The sequence below is a fragment of the Lethenteron reissneri genome, chromosome 23, assembly GCF_015708825.2.
Source record: "Lethenteron reissneri isolate LAM-NWPU_2019-01 chromosome 23, ASM1570882v1, whole genome shotgun sequence".
In the NCBI taxonomy this organism is placed as follows: Eukaryota; Metazoa; Chordata; class Hyperoartia; order Petromyzontiformes; family Petromyzontidae; genus Lethenteron; species Lethenteron reissneri.
In genome coordinates this window covers 19735508-19755670 of record NC_083801.1, presented here as the reverse complement: position 1 = coordinate 19755670, position 20163 = coordinate 19735508, and the positions used below count along the sequence as shown (strand labels likewise).

Genomic DNA, 20163 nt, shown 5'->3' with positions numbered 1-20163 from the left:
GGGGGGCGGGGCTTGCAGCGTGAGGGGGGCGGGGCTTGCAGCGTGAGGGGGCGGAGCTTGCAGCGTGAGGGGGGCGGGGCTTGCAGCGTGAGGGGGCGGAGCTTGCAGCGTGAGGGGGGCGGGGCTTGCAGCGTGAGGGGGCGGGGCTTGCAGCGTGAGGGGGGCGGAGCTTGCAGCGTGAGGGGGCGGGCTTGCAGCGTGAGGGGGGCGGGGCTTGCAGCGTGAGGGGGGCGGGGCTTGCAGCGTGAGGGGGCGGGGCTTGCAGCGTGAGGGGGGCGGAGCTTGCAGCGTGAGGGGGGCGGAGCTTGCAGCGTGAGGGGGGCGGGGCTTGCAGCGTGAGGGGGCGGGGCTCCATCGCCGCGTCACGCGGGTCGGAGGTCACCGGCCACCACCACCACCAACCCACCGGGCGTGATTTGTGGTTTATTTTTGATGTCGCCTTTGGACCGCGTCGTCGTTACGAAGAATCGATTCGTCCATCAACGCAAATCCCTTCGTCAATCACGGGCGATGATTTCCGCGCGCGGTGCGCCACCGAGCGCGGGCGAGCGACGCCGCGGCTGTTGATCGAGCGGGAGGCGACGGGGCCGCGATGTCAGCGGGCGGCGGCCCAGGGATCCGGGCCGAGGCTGAGATTGGTCCCGAACTTGGACCAGGGGCCGGGCCAGGGGCCGGTTCGAGATCAGAATCTGTACCTGGATCTCGACCAGGGTCTGGCTTAGGCTTAGAACTTGGATCAGTGGCAGCTCCTGGGTCTGAAGCTGGCTTTGGGTCGGTCCCTGCGTCTGAGTCCGGCTTTGGGTCTGGTTCTTTATATTGGATTGAGTCTGAGCCTGCGTCGGTATTTGGACCGCGGGATGGGTCCGTGCCATTGTTTGAGTCTGACCCGAGACCGGATTCTGTCTTAGGGTCTGGCTCCGAAACAAGTTTAGCCGGATCTGGGTCTCGGTCAGGATCAGCAACAGAGTCTGGGCCAGTATCTGAGCCAGAGTCAGGCATGGAACCCGCACAAGGGCTGCGTGCAGACGTGATGGGGACGCCCATGGAGCAAGAGGAGGACATGGTGACAGACGCCGTGGTGTTCTGTGCGCCCTGTAAGCCACCACCAGCACACAACTCGGAGCACCAGCGACAGAGGTAAAGGGCAGCTGCCGTCTTTTTAATATTAACACTTTTCTCAAGTGATGGGAATAATGCCCCCCCACCCCCATGTGTAAAGCTATTTGAATGCGAAGTTACGCAACAGCAGCTCCTGAGAGATGTGCTGCTGCTACTGGCAGTGGTTACTGAGAGCACACTGCGCTTTGAACCCGGCAACTTGAACTTGACTGCTGGTCATGGTTTATATAAGTGGCGAATGGTCCCTTTAACTAACCCGCACTTACCAACGCAGTTCAGTGATCAAAATAACCCCCCATGACTTATGCAGTGTGGGGATTGCCAATTAGCTGTTAATGGTTATTCTTGCTCTGTGAGCTATGAGAGTGAGTAATGCTAAAGATCAGGCATTAATCGATCTGTAATTCATTGCCCTGTTTTCTTGTAGCAGTGAGTGGGAGAATCTGACTGGCTACCTACAGAAGTACACCAACCTGGTGACTGGTTGGCAGTTCAGGTGAGTGGTTCTGACGGAGCAGACATTGATTTCAGTAAGACAGAATTGCAATGGCAACGGTGTGGGCATTAAAATAAGGAAATGTACTTTTTTTCCACGAAACCGATCGTTAAGCGAGTATAGGAAATACATGTGAAAGGCTTGATTTGTTCCGATTGCATCACAAGTTATCTTTTTTCACCCAAAAAACTTACTTTATAATCTTCTTGGTTCTTTCGGTAAAGTCACGTAGAAGGGAAATAATACAAATAAAACATAATAAAATTCTATTTTCACAGGTCTTTCGGGAAGACAGCGTCTTCAGACGTCTTCAGACGCTGTCTTTCCGACAGACCTGTACTTCACCGGAGGACGGCTGCTTGCGTTGTGGCCGAAACTTCGTGAGAATTGTATTTTATTATGTTTTATTTGTATTATTTTATTATTTCCCTTCTACGTGACTTTACCGAAAGAACCAATAAGATGAATCCCTGCAGTCACGAAAGCTTTAAATCGAAATTACTTTAGAATATTTAAACAATAGATTTTAATACATAACGATACTAACAACACTACAAACACATAATATTAAAAGAAACATGGGTAATAAATGCATTAATTAATATTTTTACTGCACCCACAACAGTCCGTCATTAACAGGGGAATGGTCGGTAAGCGAACACATTGGGCTCTATGGAGACCCGTCGTTAAGCGATTAGTCATGAACAGGAGTGATCGTTACGAGGGGTTCTACACTCCACTACTATACACTACACTATACACTACACATTGGGCTCTATGGAGGCCCGTCGTTAAGCGATTAGTCATGAACAGGGGTGATCGTTATGAGGGGTTCTACACTCCACTACTTTACACTACACTATACACTACACATTGGGCTCTATGGAGACCCGTCGTTAAGCGATTAGTCATGAACAGGGGTGATCGTTATGAGGGGTTCTACACTCCACTATTATACACTACACTATACACTACACTATACACTACACATTGGGCTCTATGGAGGCCCGTCGTTAAGCGATTAGTCGTTAACAGGGGTTTTACTGTACAAGAATACCAAGTTCACTGTCCCAGGTTGGGCTGCCAAATGAGATTTGTTTCTTCTCAAGCTTGCACAACACGCACTGCTGTGCGTATTTATATTCAACTCCTGACTGGACACAGTAGTGCATGACGAAAGCTTAAGAGAAAAAGTACTTAACATGCAGCCCACATCCGTTAAACCGCACTTGGAATACAAGCGTCTGCAAACAAACACACGTGTTAAATTAGATGAGAAATATTATTTACTTATATGTACTTTAACGAGCAGTTTGTATTTGAGGACCCTCTTGAAAACAATCTGGAAACTCAGTGAGGATTTGCAGGACAGTAGTCTCAATCATGCCACGATTAAGAGTAAATGTGTGTCTAGACTGGACATGCAATTGAATTAACAATTAAATAAATGCATGATACATGCATTGCATTGTGTTTATTCATATATTATTTGGAGGATATTGTAATTATATGCTATTATATGATATGCCACGAGAATGAGCCAGAACAAGACAGAACATTTGATGTAGGCAATATAAATGAAATAGTACAAACTAAAAAAATCATGTTCTGAATTAAATCGTGCCAAGTGCTTGAATCGCTGTTCGGGGTGAATTGCTATATGCCGAGTATGGATGCCACTGCGCTGCAGATATTTCGTGCTGGTTGGAGCTGAGGGGCGTCTGGAGTACCACGTGCATGAGCATAGTGCACAGGGAGGCCAGAAACCACGGGGCACCATTGCTCTGGCGGGCGCTGTGACCTCTCCCAGCGAGGAGGAACCCTATGCCTTCACGATCATCACCTTGACTGGGGAGCAGTACCGCCTGAGGGGTACAGAGGCCACATGCACACTAACTACCACGCACACCTCTGATTCCCCTCACCTCAGATTAGCATGTTTGGCTACGTACGGTGTTAAAAAAATTCTACATAAATCCAAATGGCAGGTACAGCAATGGCTACTCCGGTTGAGTGTGGTTTGATACCCGCTGCTTCCTATTTTTAAATGTGTATGGTGGAATTTGTGATACTATTTCAGATCCTCTGCATCATATAAGGAGAATAGCACACATGTACACTTCGATAAGCACTCCATGAAGTAGATTTCATTATTTATAATTTAGTGAATATCAAAGCCTAAAAAATGTATTGTTTTGGCAGCATCGAGGACTTGTACAATGCAGGGCATATTGTACATTACTATTTATATAACTGCACTAAGGTTGAATTCTGGTCTTAAAGGTAAATACCTAGATAGAATAAATATCATATTTTATTTAACCACCTTTTATAGGTTACACCAAGGACAAAAAATATGTTGCTTTAGTAAGTGCGATTCTCAAAGCTTGCTTTGAATTCCCTGTGGTAACAACTCCATCAAAAAATAGATTCTTCATTATCAACACCAAACAAGTGACAGCTTTACGTCTCATACTCAGGACTGCTATTGACCTTCACATTTTAACCGAATCTGTTTCATGTTCTACAATAGACAGATTTTGGGTACATTAGACAATGGGGGGTAGCTTATTTTAGACTATTTTGCTGCTGTAAATTTCCACTTGGATGAGCCACTTCGTTGGGCTTATATGTGTGCCAGGTCGCTTCTGAAAAAGAGCTATACAGCTCAGTTGGCTTTGCCTGGTACATTTTTGTACGTGTATATTCCTCGATTAATTATGTCTGTTAAACACAATATGCCCTGAGGTGTATGTACCTGTTAAATGTTGATTAACTATTCCCATAGGGCTCCTATTCTGTTCATTTCCAGAGTAGACCTTCATGAAATATAGGAAGCATTAATTAATTATCTATGTAACAGCAGGAACACCAGTAATAAGGCAATTTTCATAGCAATGTTTTGTCTGCATGGACCAATCATAGCTCACACACTGCTGAATGTGTTTTGAAGCTTTGAGGCAACATTGTTGAAAATACAGTTTATCTTGTACCCTTTGAGCCAATGGATATTTGACATTCATATTTGCTGAAGCAGCCAAGCTCTTCTTTTTTTTTGCAATGCCAACATCAAGTTGAGGGCAGAACATTCTCATTGTCCTACAGGTCTTCCTCTATGACAACATGAAAACATACTTTAAACAACTTCCAATTAAGAAGTTGTATTTACTCTTGGCTGTTTGATATACAGCAGTGGTATCATGGGTCCTACGTGCATTACACTCGAGCATTAGAAGACTGGATGACACAGAGAGATGCATTGGGTTCAGCAGCCGAGTCTTTGGTTCATTAACTTAATCAACATGTGCGCACGGTTCAGCTGCCATAGGCCGCCATAGAGCATGCTTCTTTAAATTGATGAGCTCGAAGCAAGTGCTGCAGCGTGACGTGACTTGACATACTGCGTTGTGCCTGCAACAGCCAAGGACGCGCGGGAAAGACAGCACTGGGTGAGCCGCCTACAGGGGTGTGTGCAGCACCACACTGATTGCATCGGCATGGTGAGCTCCAGATGTCTGTACCTCTCCACACTGTGCAGAAATTCACCTTGTCGTTTACTCATTGTGCCCGATGCAGTCTAGCAAGCAACTTTACGATGGAAATATTTGCAAGAATTGTGGGTTTCCCATGCTTAGCTCTAGGTTAACTGTCACAAGCTCAGCCCCAATATGATGTATCACAAAAATAATGTGTTGAGAATTTGTATTCACGTATAATATTGCACAATATTCTAATTGCATGCCACTGTGTTGCACAGGTCAAAGAATATTGTTAATCGTTTGCAGTAATTCAATTCACCACTTGCCATTTTCTTTAATGCCTCCCACATGTATCGGTATTCAAGGTGACATCATTTGCATAAGGGTGATGTAGATGATCATGTTTTATGCTGTTGTGTTGATATCTGTTGGTGTGTGTTTCAGATGAATCCTGTGTTGGGTCATGAACTCTACCTCTCGGGGGTCAAGAGGTCAGCACTATCTCCTGGGGCCTTACTGCGAAGGCCATATGGGACAAGGGAGGATGCTATTGAAGATAAAAGACACTCGTATCCAGGCAGCAAGACTTTACTACATGGAAACAACTGGCTGTCCGATGCGCAGTGGGTGAGTCATGCAAAATACTCTTATATAAGTGCACAACTTTATCTCTGATGAACGCTGCACTTTCCATCGTTTTCATGCAGGGGGCGCTGCAAACCTCCGCGCCCCCTGCATGAACGACGGAGGCACAGGGACAGACGTTCCATTACATTGGAATCGATCTGCAGATGGCGGTCTTCTCGCACGGCCAGCAGCTCTATGTCGTTTTATCTCGATCTCACAATCCCAAACAGGTGAAAGTCTGCATCGAACCGAATCCCCAGCAAGGCCATCTACTTAACGACGAGAGAAAATTCACACGAAATGTCCTTTTCATTGAAGTCTTCCAGATGTAAAATGATATAAGCTTTTAGTGAAGAAATAAAATGATATAATTCAAAACATAATACAATAAAAAATGGAGCATCGGGTGCTTGCGTGAATGCGTTGTTCGTGTGCAATTTTTTCGTGACCTTCCTGACCGAAGGCCGTAAATGGTTGTGAGGGGCGCCACAGACGCCCCCGAACAACCATTTATGAGAATACTTTGATGAAAAAAAAGTGTCAATACATTGTGACCGTTTGAAAATTTGGTCCCATGTTCAATTTATTAGATATGATTTGCATACAAACGGATCTACAATGCAGTGGCCTTTTACTGAAGGCTTATTGAGACTGAAAGTGTGGCAATCTCTACTCGCAGTTACTGAAGGATGGCTTTTGGGTTGGCTGTCACTCAACTGAATGTTTATATTCCCCTACATTTACTATTAATTTTGCAAATCTTTCCTGTGCTGTATACTTTTTGTCCTCTTCATTTGTACGTATTTGTTTGTGTGTTTGCATGGCAACAGTGGATTTAACATTTATTCTGCTTGCAAGGGTGTGAAGTTCACTTATTTTTAACCTAGTACTCTGTGCTAGCTCATTGTCTAACTTTGCTTGCTTACAATAACTCATGAGCCAGCTCCACAAACCAATTCAGCCTGCTAGTTCTACCTGCTCGTTCCTCGTACTCACACTTTTGTGCTAGCTGTGCTTGCCAGCTCTGCGCATCCCCATAGCACTAGCACTGCTTGTAGATCAGCATGCCGCCCCCCCCCCGCGTTCCAGCTTTGCGTGTGTCTGTGCCAGATGCTGGTGCGCGCCTATGAGGAGCAGCGTGCCCTGGCATTGACCATGGAAGCTCTGCCACGCTCACACGCTCGCATCACACCGCTGGATCCTGACCTCCTTCTGCTCAAAGCATCGGCCGTCTCAGCCCTTGGCTGCCTGCACGCCTGTCTGCACCTGCTGCAAATGCAGCGTAGTGCGGCGCGCACCCACCGAGGGCGGGCCAGGGTCGGTGGGGGCGGCAGAGGCAGTGACGGTGGCGGGAGTTCTCCAGGTCAGCAGCACAGTGTGGCCATGGCAGACCCTGCGGGTGAGCATCCGCCACCTCGCCTGGCCGCTTACGCATGGGACAACTCGCTGTGTTGGCCACACACCATGTCCACCGATCAACAACTCGGCATGTTTGGAGCGTGCTGTTCTTCGACACAGCAGGTTTCTTTTCCAAGGGTGATCTGGAAAATATAGAACGAACATTACATGCATTATGTGAACAAGTGATTTGGGTTAAGTATGGGATGGGAGAAGATTTCAAATGATAAAGTAAGACAATCAAACATTGTAATGAAAATAAAGTAGTTTTGTAAATATTCAAAAGTCTATGGAGTGCTGATTAACATTTGTACAATGCAGAGTAAAATTACTTGTATCATAAAAAGTAAAGAATGTACATTTTGCGGAGAAGAATCAATTAAAAATGTTATTATTTGTATTTCAATTTAAATAAATAAAAACTTAAATTCACTTCCATGGTTTTCCTGTATTGTCTGCAATCGATGATTTATCGGATAAAATTAAACATGCATTCTACTTTGCCTTTTTACAAGGTACTGGACAAAATAAGGCATTATATTCTTACATTTCCCTGAATCTACATTATAATGACTGCTTTGGTGAAACACTTTGTGAAGGTACAGTTCACACATGCAAATGGTACACATGAACGTAAGGCTTTAAAAACTGAAAAACACAAGAGATTGAAAGTACATATGAACCTTATGACGGTACCCCGGCTCTCGCATAATGTCCAGTGATGCAGTCATTTTTAGTCCGTTGATGGTCGGCGATGCGGCAATCGACTCATCTCGACGAGCTGTACACTACGATGCACCACTACGGTGCATACCGCGAGCGTTCAGGGTTTCAGCGCAATCGTCCTCTCTGCGTTTCGACATCATGGAGTGGCACTGATTTCGGATTGATTGGTACCCCAGTCGCGGAGTTAAGTACACCCCTGGAAAAAATAGTGTCCCGAAATAAAGTATTTAATTGCCTCGGCCAATTTGTATTATTTGGTACCCCGGGGTACTGCCATAAGGATCATATGCGGGGAGACATTCTGACGTTTTAATATTGATTATGCTGTTTGTGTGTTACAGTTATACGTGGTGAGTCCAGTTAAGGTATTCATAGAAGTCCACTGCTTATGTGCCTGTTGACCTGTTTACCAACTATGGTATCTAATTATAATTTTCCACATTAAGTGAGTATTACTTTGTTCAGAATTAGTATCATTGGGGTTTTCAAAACAAAAATAACTAATTGAAGGCCGACAATGAATTCCTGGATTGAACTTGTACATTACTGCTTCCTTGAATACAGATGCACTTATGTCTCTTGGTGGTAGCGATGATTGTTGACCCCTCGGTAACATTGATTCTTCTAGATGTGGTGGTCGGGTATGGCTCATTATATAGAGTCGCACCATGGTAGGGGGATTCGAGATGAAGAAAAATAAGGTGATATTTACCCTGTTCTTTTGCTTTCGTCCTCTTCATTCTCACCTGCCCAGGGAGAGTCCACTCATTGCAACCTGTCGTGGTAGCTCCTGTGCCACCGTGCGATTCTGTGAACCCCGGGAACATGTGCTCTCATGCCCCAGACGGCACATCGGATACTTTTCATCGTGAGTCGGAGCCAGCTCCACCACCTTCTTCGGTCTCGATCTCAGCACAGCAGGTTGGTTTGTCTCCTTGTCTTCCCTGTCTGCCCACAATAGCTTCGATGCTGCATTGAGATTAAGTGCATTGTTGGTTTACAAGCAGTTCTCGCGGACTTGCGTTGGGTTACTTTCATAGAAAATGTGCCGTAAGTCAAGACGACGTATGTCGAGACTGATTTGCCCACAGAAACTGATATAATAGAGGGTTGCGTTCATGACCAAGGGTCTGTTGCGTCCATGACCAAGGGTTTGGTACGCAACTTTTTACATATGTCTTATCTTAACGGAATTGATCTAGCGCCTTAACCTATGAATGCAATGGTGGAGCTGAGGTGAATGGAATAGATGAGGTAGCAATGGGTAAATCTGTGATGATGTGTGAAAGTCAAATTGATGGCAGTAAATTATGAATGGAATGAATGATTGGAGAATGAGTGATAGCTAGTCATGTAATGGGAATATGAATACAAATAGTATATTTAATCAACTTCCAATCATATATTAATTACAATAATAGTATTTAGAAATGTCTTCACTCAATTATTCGTAATTCCTGGATTATTTGGACTGAATATTTGCAGTTAAATAGGAATTACTGTAAGTAATATTAAGGATGAAGCAACATCATCAGGGTCATCCCTCAAACATTGACCTTTCCTTTTATCAGGCATTTTGAAGGATGAAATAAATGAAAAATGCTTTACAAATTTTCACTGTGAATACACAGAGGTTGAGCACCGGAGCTCGTCGGAGAGGCAGACTCACTGGGCGATGTGCCGTACGTTTGTGCACAGAACCGGCACCCGAGTCAACGTCGTGCCGTCCGACCGCCGTGCGTAATAATGTGCGTGTGGCCATTGGTGATCTGCCGTAAGCGCGGATCGACGTAAGTCGAACCGCACTTAAGTCGAGGACTGCCCGCATAATTATACAACCAGTAACTTATACTATACAACCAACAATGATTGATAATCGTAACAGTTTGCAATGTAGAAGTATTTTTGGATTACTCTTTGCAGATTCGTATGTTAGTTTCACAGACAGGGACGCTACTTCAACTTTTCAGCGGGGTACATTTTTCAGTTTATTGGACTGTCACAGGATTTAATGGACTCTTTTCAGGGAGTGGGGTGGAACGGACCACATTGGGGTGGCGAACAAGAGAACTGCGACGAGGATGAGCTGACCGACGAGGGCGAACTTGATGAGCTGGATCTGCCTCCGCCCCAAGGGGAGGAGCACTGCAGCATCATTTTGCACATGCTGTCTCAGCTCAAGCTCGGCATGGACCTTACTAAGGTGTGCGCAGCATTACCCACGACAGAGATACCGCGCCACACAGAACAATAACGCACCACACCCAACGATACTTCGCGCTATTCACAATAACTGCACCAATCCACAAGGCAATGCACGATACCACGCAGCATTGGCTGTCATATGCATTCACCCACGTGGACAGGTGGTGTTGCCCACCTTCATCCTGGAGTGTCGCTCGCTGCTGGAGATGTTTTCCGACTTCATGGCGCACACGGATGCATTCCTGGCTGTGGCGTGGGGCCAAACTGCCGAGGAGCGCATGTATCTACTCCTGCAGTACTACCTGTCCTCCTTCCGTGAGGGCCGCAAGGGCGCCGTTGCCAAGAAACCCTACAACCCCATCATCGGCGAAGTTTTCCGCTGCTCTTGGCTCGTGCCGCGTACTTTGGTGATGGAGAAAAGCTGTAAGGAAGTCAGTCCTGGGTCTATGAAGAACTCACCTGGGTGTGGAACGGAGTCTGACTTTAGTTCAGGGGAGAAGCCCGAGCCGAGGTCAAGTGTGGCATACCGCAGGAGGCGGGCGGGAGGAGAGGATGCCGGTGAAGACGGGTGTTACCGTGTTTGGTTCGTGGCAGAGCAGGTGTCTCACCACCCACCTGTATCGGCCTTTTATGTGGAGTGCGCGGAGCTGGGAATGTGCCTCAACGTACACCTGTGGACCAAGAGCAAGTTCCTAGGCATGTCTGTGGGCGTCTCCATGGTCGGGGAAGGTAAGCCAGAGTGTAGCAACGTCATTTACATGAATTGTATAATTTGGCGAGTACAGTATTGCCATTGCCCATTTATCCCAGAGATATTCCACAGATGGTTATAGTCCAATAAGTGATATCATAGCCAACATTACAACTTAGTTGAAAATTATTCGTAATTACATTACAATAATGCTCCAATAAACACTCACGTTTCTCTTTCAACAAATATATACATTAATATCCTCATAGAAATTACATTAAATCTCGGAACATCATTTAGAAGACGCACAAGGATTTGTACAATAAATCTAATCGAGCCGCCTGTGTATGACAACCAGAGACTGTTTTCATTGCAAACTCCGCATACCTGGTTGATTCTACAGGCATGCCTTCATGCCTTCCTTTGTTTATCACCGACTAATAGCAGCGTGATCTTCACAGGGAGGTTGTGGCTGCAGGAGCATGGCGAGGAGTACGTATTCACGCTGCCGAGCGGATACGCTCGCTCCATTCTCACCGTACCCTGGGTGGAGCTGGGAGGAAAAGTGTCCATTACCTGTGCCCGCACTTGCCTCGCTGCTTCCGTAACTTTCCACACCAAGCCCTTCTATGGCGGCAAACTGCACAGGTGAAAAGGGCGGTAAGATAGCAGCGGTATAATGGGTCCCACATGCATTACACTTAAGCATTGGAAGACTGGATGACACAGAAAAGATGAACAGGAAACCCTCGTTAATTCGACACATTTGGGGCTCTGGCCTTGCCGAATTATCCAATATTCCGAATTATGTACTATGGTACTCCCTAGTGCCTCCTGCCCCAATAAAGAAAAATCTAATTTGTTTTCCAAACTCTTCACACACCATACGCATTGACACACCTTCATCAGTTCTATCCAAAACTTTGGATTTGTCTCATAGACTAAAGGATTTATACGTCAGTCCCTTTCCATTACTTCTTGATGTAGGTGCAGACGACATTTCTGAGAGGGTTGGCTTGCACAGAGTGCATCAACAAGGTAAAGTCCAAAGCAACAGGTCTGCAGTAACGCTCACCACGCACGCCGCCACTCGACCGAGTCGTTGTTTTGGTCGTGGCGCGTGGAGTCCACACGTATGCGGAAATTGGACCATTCGGTACGGCAGTTCGGCTCATGGAGAATTACTAATATGCTGTATATATGCCGAAAGTGCACCCGTGCCGAATTATCCCCAATTACAAATAATATACCGAAATAATGAGGTTTTACTGTATTTGGATCAGCATCTGAGTCTTTGGTAAATTAATTTATGCAGTATGTGCACAAGTTATGAGTTGGTCTAGGGGGACACACCCCATAGAGGTCATTAGAATGTATTGGTTCATAAGTATGCATAGGTAACAGGTGGAAATGACATGTGCAGATAACGGACCGCAGTAATCAATGACTGAAGTTGTGTTCACCTTTCCTTTAATACAGGAGTAATGTTTTACATAATTGTACTTAGAGCAATGCTAAAGATTTGAACTGAAGGCCATTCATAATGTGTACAGTAATGGTTGACAGACAAATATAATAGTTGACACTGATTTGATACTGGTCATTTGAGTTTGATTTCTGGCCAGGCATATCTGAACTTGGTTATGGACAACTCCAAGATAAATTCAGCCTAAAATTAGTAGTGCATTGCGCATAAGCACTTGGTAGATGAAAACAGGCCGTCGTGATGCCAGCCATATCACACCTCTGCCAGCCTTGATAGGTGTTAAATAAAAACAATCCCCAATATCTACAATGTAGGATGCTGCCATAGTGTAATTGGTAGCACACTGGATTTAAGAAATCCCCCATATCTGTCCACAGAGAAGTATAAATAGGTCCACCCCAGTTGATTAGCAGGCCGCAAATGGTGGGAAAAAGTGTGGGTACCTTTTCCAAGATGCCTAATCAGCACGGAAGAGTAGGGCAAATGCTCCAGAAGTGACATGAGCTATTTACCGGGCACATTTACCATTTTAAATGGCACACCTGACATTTTGGCACGCCTGACATTTTTTTTCCACGCGTGTGTCTCTAAGGGTGACTGGCGAGGTGCGACACGTTGAGAAGGGGGCTGTACTCGCACGTGCTCAAGGCGAGTGGAACGGCCTGCTGGAGTTCACCGCCACCTCTGGGGAGACGGTCATCATGGACACGACCACAATGCTCATTATCCCCAAACATGTGCAGCCCATCGAACGCCAGGAGCTCATGCACTCCCGGTAATCTGTCCTGCTTTCTGAACCTTGGTTGTTGACCAATCATCGTGCCCCTATCCTTTTTGTATCGCTGCCAGCCAGTCCCCTTTTCTCAACCCTGTTATTCAATCACTCTGTTGTGCGCTGTGCACACATGCCATTCGGACATGTGTTGACAATTCTTGGAGGGATGCATTTGTGGCCGATGATGGAAACATTGACTTGGTCTGTCTTTTGTGGTTGTGCCAGTTGGGGCTTATGGAATCGAGAGAGTTTTTATTTTTCAAGGTCATTCTCCGGTGTAGCGTGATATTCTGCCATCTTCAGGACATTAATGGAATTGACTCTCGTCCCCCTCCTGCTTATAGTCGTAAAAGTGGAATAGAATTGGTATTTTTTAAGTGTATTAAATCAAATTATTGTGAACATAGCTGAATCAACGTACATAATATTCAATTGAAGTTGTTATCAATATTGTTTTTGGAAGTGATACTATCTAATCATAGTTGCTCAGTGACAAGATAAAAGACTTATCTTTTTCGGTTTTCCTTGCTGATGATGGTCACATCCATCCATTCCCCTCAGTGATTTTTTATTTTACCAGGTAAGGCCCACTGAGCTATATAGCTCTTTTTCAGAAGCGACCTGGCCACAAATGATAGCCCAACGAAGTGGCTTATCACGTGGAAATTTATAGCAGCCAAATATGCTGAACGCACGTTTATTGTGGAAGGAAAAACCAGAGAAAAATCCACGTGACCATGGGGAAAACATGCAAACTCCATATATATAAGTGTCAGGGTCGGGGTCGGGATCGAACCCACGACCTCCTGTATTCCAGGCGAGGTAGTCAGCATCTCCTAGCCACCGTGACGCCCACGTCTTGCCACCGATCACACCTGAGCCAGCCTCTCGTCTTGCTCCAGGCGGCTGTGGCAGCAGGTGACGTCAGCTCTGCGTGCCGGTGACATCGCGTCCGCAACGGAGCATAAGCACAAGCTGGAGGAGTGGCAGCGTGCTGAGGAGAGGGCACGTGTGCAGGCTGGCACAGAGCACGTGCCTAAGTATTTCCTCCGTGAAGTGAGTGGGCCCCAGAAACCATTGATGAGGACTTTATGAGCATGTGTATGGGTGTGTGGGAAGCGGTAGTGCAGTGGTTAGCGCACTTTGCTACGAACCAGGCGACTCAAGTTCAATTTTCTGCTCATGGCCAACATCAGGTATGGATATCTGACTTGGTTCTGGGCCTCTCCTAGGTCGACTGAGCCAAAAATGAGAACTTTATGCATTGTGTAAACATCACCATGGGGAGACGAAGGTGGATGGGTATGGTGCTGGCCACCCACTCCCTCGTGTGCCATGTTGGCCTTCAAAAGTACTCGCTAACAGCACTTGCCCCAACAGTCTGTTAAAGGCTATAAAGGGGGTCTTTGTGTTTGTGTGCTGGTGGAATGGTAGCACATTCCGTACACTACTATCTTACCAATTGTGGTTCAATTCTTGACCCTACACATCATTGGTACATATGAAATACTCTTGTTCCTTGCCTAGCATGATTCGGCCTTAAATGGTGACCTGCCGCAATGTATCGTCATTGGCATGTCAAAATCGGGATCAGAATATTTATTTATACTGGAGGAATCCGATGAGCTATGAAGCTCTTTTTCCACAGATGTTCAGTATATGTGAGACGGATTAATCGGTGTGATGTTAGCAACACCATCTTCACTTGAGCTGTAGCCTGGCTTAGTTTGTGCTTGATAACAATACAGTCTATAACTTACTGTCAGACTACACAGGAAATATTTGTAAATGTGTGCCCTTCAAAGAGATTCAGTTGATGGGATGTGCTGGTGTGAAAATCTAAGACAATACATCTCAGAGGCGTTTTCATTATCCATTCTTATAATGGAACATGCATACAGCAGCAACCTGTCATAAACTATGTATGAAACTGTAGCTGTATATTACGTCCAGGTAATACGATGGGATAGGTTAAAGCAGTTTAACATGCTGATGAGACGGTGCTCGTAATTTAAATGGCAGAATTTGTTTCAATAAAATATATCTGGGGCGTTTCAGTGTGAATGGGGAAGACTTATGTGGTGGGGAAGGTGTACATGCTGGTGGTGTAAGGCAGTCTTTGTACATCATATGACTCGACTTGTGCAGTAATGTGCATGTGTTTTCTTTGTACATGTATTTATTTGTGTGTGTGGGTGTGTGTATGTACACCACAGGGAGAAGGTTGGGTGTACCGTCATCCTTTGTGGAGGAATTCCTGAGTGACCTCGCAGCAAGGAATCCCCTTCCCCGTACCGATTGCACGTCTTAGGAGGTGCTCTCAGACTTGTATCCGGCTTAAGGAGTTGGACTTAAATCTCCCAATGGCAGAGCTGAAGCCCTCTCTCAAACCACCTTGATCCATACGTCCATTTGCTCGCGCTACAGCACTGTGTTTGTTTACTTGAAAGACATTGTATTTATTTATATTTATTTGAGTTGCCACATTTGAAATTGACTGCTGTGAGAGCGTACACTCTCTGGTGAGACGTTTTTCGAAAATGATGGATGTTATCAAAATGTAACTGCGAAGTTAAGCTATCAAGGAGGTATTATTTTCAAAGATACTTTACAAAAGTGTTAAAAGAAATGTAAAAATTAAGTTTAACACGTAGACTTTCGCGACCAGTATTATTAATAATAAAGGTTTTTGGGTTAGATCGCGTTATTATAAATGTGTCGCAACCCTCCACCACCCGACACGGCCAATCAGTAAAAAATGTGTCACGTTAACAAAACGCCAATTAGTTACTTCTTCAGCCCACCGGTGTGTTTGAAGAGTGAATCCACAACATTTAGAATTTGAGCACCATGACGTTTTGCTGGTAATCACATCCAGCATCTTCGGGCGATTTGCCAGAAGAGTGAAGCCATCCACCTGCTTCCAGTCTTAAATAGTGCAGCAGGATGACGTCATCGTTGTTGAACCCCATCAGGTTTCGAGATCAGAGGTGGATGTGGGGGGATATTGTAATTATTTAATAGATTAGTAATCAGTTAATTAGTTTGTGATTCCTCTATAAGGAATTGTAATATGTTTTGTGTATTACTTAATAATACGCTTCCAGGCTGAGCAAAGTCTTTAGCTATTGGAGAGGTTACAATTATTTGTATTTTTCGCAATTTCGATGGATTCTCTAATTAGTCTTGGCCAGTTATAATTAGTAAATGCTATATTGGACAGACGGGACGTAATATTAGCGTAAGACTAAAATAACACCAAAGGAACATTAAATTATCTAAAACACAGCTGTCAGCAGTGGCAGAACATGTGTGCTAACAAGGACACTCAATTGATTTTTATACCGTTTAAGTGTTATGCAAAACTAATTATTACTGGTCAAGACTAATTAGATGAATGAGAATATTTTATCGAAATTGAGAAGAATACCGGAAGCAGGTGGATGGCTTCACTCTTCTGGCAAATCGCCCGAAGATGCTGGATGTGATTACCAGCGACACGTCACGGTGCTTAAATTCTAAATGTTGTGGATTCACTCCTCAAACACACCGGTGGGCTGAAGAAGTAACTAATTGGCGTTTTGTTAATGTGAAACATTGTTTACTGATTGGCCGTGTCGGGTGGTGGAGGGTTGCAACACATTTATAATAACGCGATGTAATCCCAAAGACCTTTACAGTACTAGGAAAAATTAAGTTGCAAAAACAATCTCTCATAAATATTTCCGTATTGTGTTGTTTGTCGGCATTTAAAATATCAAAAAATAAGTAGACACTATTTTGTGTACACACACTATCTTGAGCCATCGAAGAAAAACATTCAATTGAATAAAATCCAGAGATGAGATTAATGCCTAACCCGCACCTCCGATTAGCACGGTTGGCTACGTATCTTGCGAAAGAAGTTCAAAATACGTAGATACGTAATGCCATTTTAGATATGTTGCGACTTCACTCGGGTTAGGCAAATTAAAAACCGCGTCGACACATTTTCAAATTTGAACTGAACCATCGGTCATGAATGCACCGTGCAGCCGCACAATCGGAAAATTGCCGACATACGAAAAGGCGACACTCGCTTACCTTCTTAAGCAGTCTCATCCCTAAAAAAGAACCCATCAAGATGAATGAGAATATGCAACTGCATGTTTGGCCATGCCAGAGAGAGTGGGAATTTCACGTCTTTCATCTTCGTGGCGAACGGACAACATTAAGTGTTAAAAAAAAAATGTTTACGCCTTTACGTATAAACTTAGTTTTTTGTGTGTGTGTGTGACAACAGTCGCCTGCTTTTCGTGCTCACAAACGTGTTTCAGTATTACACAGTGCCATGTCCACTCGCACATGGTAGGTACCATGGGGTTAAGGGTCCTGTTGACAATATGCAATCATATACTCGTGTCAGGGTGTTTGATTGCAATATTTTATATTCTATATTCTGGCAAGGCGCCTTGATACATTAGTGGAAGGCGCCATACAAATACATGTAAATTATTATTATCTCACGAATGAAGTTAATGCTCTGCGATTACTGATCTAAGCAATTATGCTAGAATATGCCAACGTGTCAAAGGTGCTGTAAAATCAATAAAATGTATGCTTTCACATGTACTTTGAACCTCTTCACACAATAAAACAACGTCTTATCATCACAGTCAATGACTACCATTCGGCTCAATGTTAACTTACCATTTTCATTCGCGGGTTCGGGTTGATAGTGAAAATAATTACATTCCGCACCAGGAAATTACTGTTGACATCTGCGGAATCGGTTATCATAAACTTTCAGGGTAACATTGGCCGTGTGAAATGGTGTACGAGGGCTGTATGTACAAAGGCATAATTTCGAAGAGACCAGTCGCCAGACGCCTCGTGCCTATGGATATTCCAAATGCACCACCGGCAGCAGCACTCACGTAATTAATACGTCCTCGAAGATAATGACAAATAATTAGAGCCAAAAATAAGCTGCTGTCAGTTTAAGCGACTTCCACGGCGATTTGCAACTCAAAAGGCATTCGCGCGTTTTTGTGATAGTCATGCGATGGTTAATCAGTGACCGGTCACAAAGTTCATGCTTGCCGCTCGGCACACATGGATGGAGACACCTGCAATCTGCTGGCGAGCTGGGTGCTCGTTTAGAGGCCGTCTTCCAGCTTTGGGTGATGGTGGTGGCCTGCCGAACCGCCGTGAGGGGAGGAGGAGAGCTCAGGGAGCAGCTGGGGCCCAGGGACCATTCGGAGGGAGCCAGAAGCAGTGGAGGGGTTAAAGATGCTGGAACAACATTTTGTTGAAGGGGCACTTACCGTTGTCCTGGAGGAGGCTAGACACGAAGTCACCAGTAGAAAGGAAAAGGTGCGTAGGTTTTGTGGACGCGATGGTGTTTTTCGAGCCGTTAAACCTGCGACTGGCGAGATAATTCAAATTGGCACGTGGTTGTGGTTTCAAAAAGAATGCAAGGCGTCAAACTGAAAGATGGCTAAAGTCCCCTGAAACGCACAAAACCTGCCTGCCCCATTCGGTCTCCTGTCAATAGATTCAAACATTTGTACTGAACTATAAAGCACATCATGCAATTTCTTAACTTATTGTCTAGGTAAAGTATATATTTTTTATATTTGGCCAACATCTTTTCGTGAATGTTGTGTGTGAGAAAACCAGAAAGCCTTGAGAAACCACATACATACGCACAAGGGGATAATACTGCAAACTTCACACTGACGTTATCAGGCACCTACTGTCTACACTGCTCTTCTGGGACAGCAATCAGGCAGGTACCAATAAAGAGGGAGATTCCATTTCATATCGGAGCACACGAACATTCATACCCTCAGTGTAACACTCCATCAGTGAAATCCTGCAAGAGCTGACGTGGGAGGTCAAGTGTCGACTGTACTCCTGCTTTTGGATCTGGCAGATTCGAGGAAATGATGGCGAGGTGCGGCGATGATATTAACTACATTGGCTCTGATGGCCTCTTTAGCTTGAAATTGAGTTCCTTCTCAGTCACCCCGAGGAGCTACCTCTGAATGGAAGGTGCATAGCGGTCACCGCTGTTCATTAGAGATAAACTCACCCCGCCTAATGGACTTGTCATGATTTATACTGCCTCGTGTAGGCTCCATCTCTTTGTTATCCACCAACCCACCGCCAAACCATGATATTTCAAGGGTATTGCTACCATGCCTGATTGTAAAATGAATACAAAAAAATCATAACATATTCCTGGAGTTAAATAGTCTCCATATCTTAATGAAGGATTATACCGTAGCTCCAAAAGTAAAATCATGAGTCATGGCTCTCAATGAATATTTACAACTAAATTTGAATTCGTAATGACTAACAGTTACACAATTAATTGGCAATGGTAATGATTTGATCAAATGCTGCCACGTAATCTACACTCTTAAAGGATCCGAAAATCAGAAGCAGAGGAGGCGTGAAATCATGTGGTTGCTGTCGGATTATTTCATGTCATCGTGTGTTGTGCTATTAGAGATGGCATTTTGATAAAACACTGAAACGATTACGAATGTTTTTGTTTGTTATTTTAGCAGGTAAGACCCACTGAGCTACGAGATAGCTCGTTTTCAAAAGCGACCTGGCTATCACAAATGATAGCTCAACGGAAGTGGCTTATCATGTCGAAATTTGTAGCAGTCAAATACACTCAACAAATGTTTCGAAATGTGGAGGGAAAATCCGGAGGACCCGCAGGGAAAAAAACGACCACGGGGAGAGAGAAAACATGCAAACTCCAAATATACAGGCGTCGTGGTCGGAATCGAAAACCCACGACCTGATGCATGTATACCAGGAGAGGTAGTTAACGTCTTGCCACCGTTGTGCCCCAAATCTCCGAATGGATGTTGCTGCCTTCGCTGAGAAGGGGGACATGGCAACGAATGCTCTCGCACGTTCGTCGTGCTTGCACAGGACGCACGACCTCTGGATCATTCGCGAGCGAATTGAAACCTGCAGCCATTTGGCCATTGGCGAGACGCCACGAAAGCGGCGCAATTAAGACTTCAAAAACGAAACACGAAAAATAAAAACCGGCAACACAGGAAAGTAATTCAGAAATTGTAATCCGACAAAGTAATTGGACGACGGGTGGCTTGGTGACCCCTTTTAGCACCTCGGATGTTGCGGATTGTTTTT

At 44.9% G+C, this 20163-nt stretch overlaps 1 protein-coding gene across 4 annotated transcripts; it reads left to right on the top strand.

The window, feature by feature from the left end:
• Positions 1 to 363: 363 nt before the first annotated feature.
• Positions 364 to 17656, top strand: LOC133346165 (oxysterol-binding protein-related protein 11-like). 4 transcript variants are annotated; one of them, XM_061557622.1, is made up of 14 exons: positions 364 to 1137; positions 1550 to 1615; positions 3306 to 3487; positions 5036 to 5115; positions 5539 to 5721; positions 6832 to 7120; positions 8600 to 8766; positions 9477 to 9593; positions 9872 to 10048; positions 10212 to 10779; positions 11203 to 11389; positions 12820 to 13002; positions 13905 to 14058; positions 15219 to 17656. In XM_061557622.1, exons 1-14 carry the CDS (start codon positions 593 to 595, stop codon positions 15261 to 15263), a joined length of 2943 nt encoding a protein of 980 aa, XP_061413606.1. In that variant the 5' UTR covers positions 364 to 592; the 3' UTR covers positions 15264 to 17656. The 4 variants fall into 4 exon arrangements, with proteins under 4 accessions (XP_061413606.1, XP_061413607.1, XP_061413605.1 ...); XM_061557623.1 differs by having other exon boundaries at positions 1547 to 1615; positions 6832 to 7084; XM_061557621.1 differs by having other exon boundaries at positions 1547 to 1615.
• The last annotated feature ends 2507 nt before the right edge of the window (positions 17657 to 20163 follow it).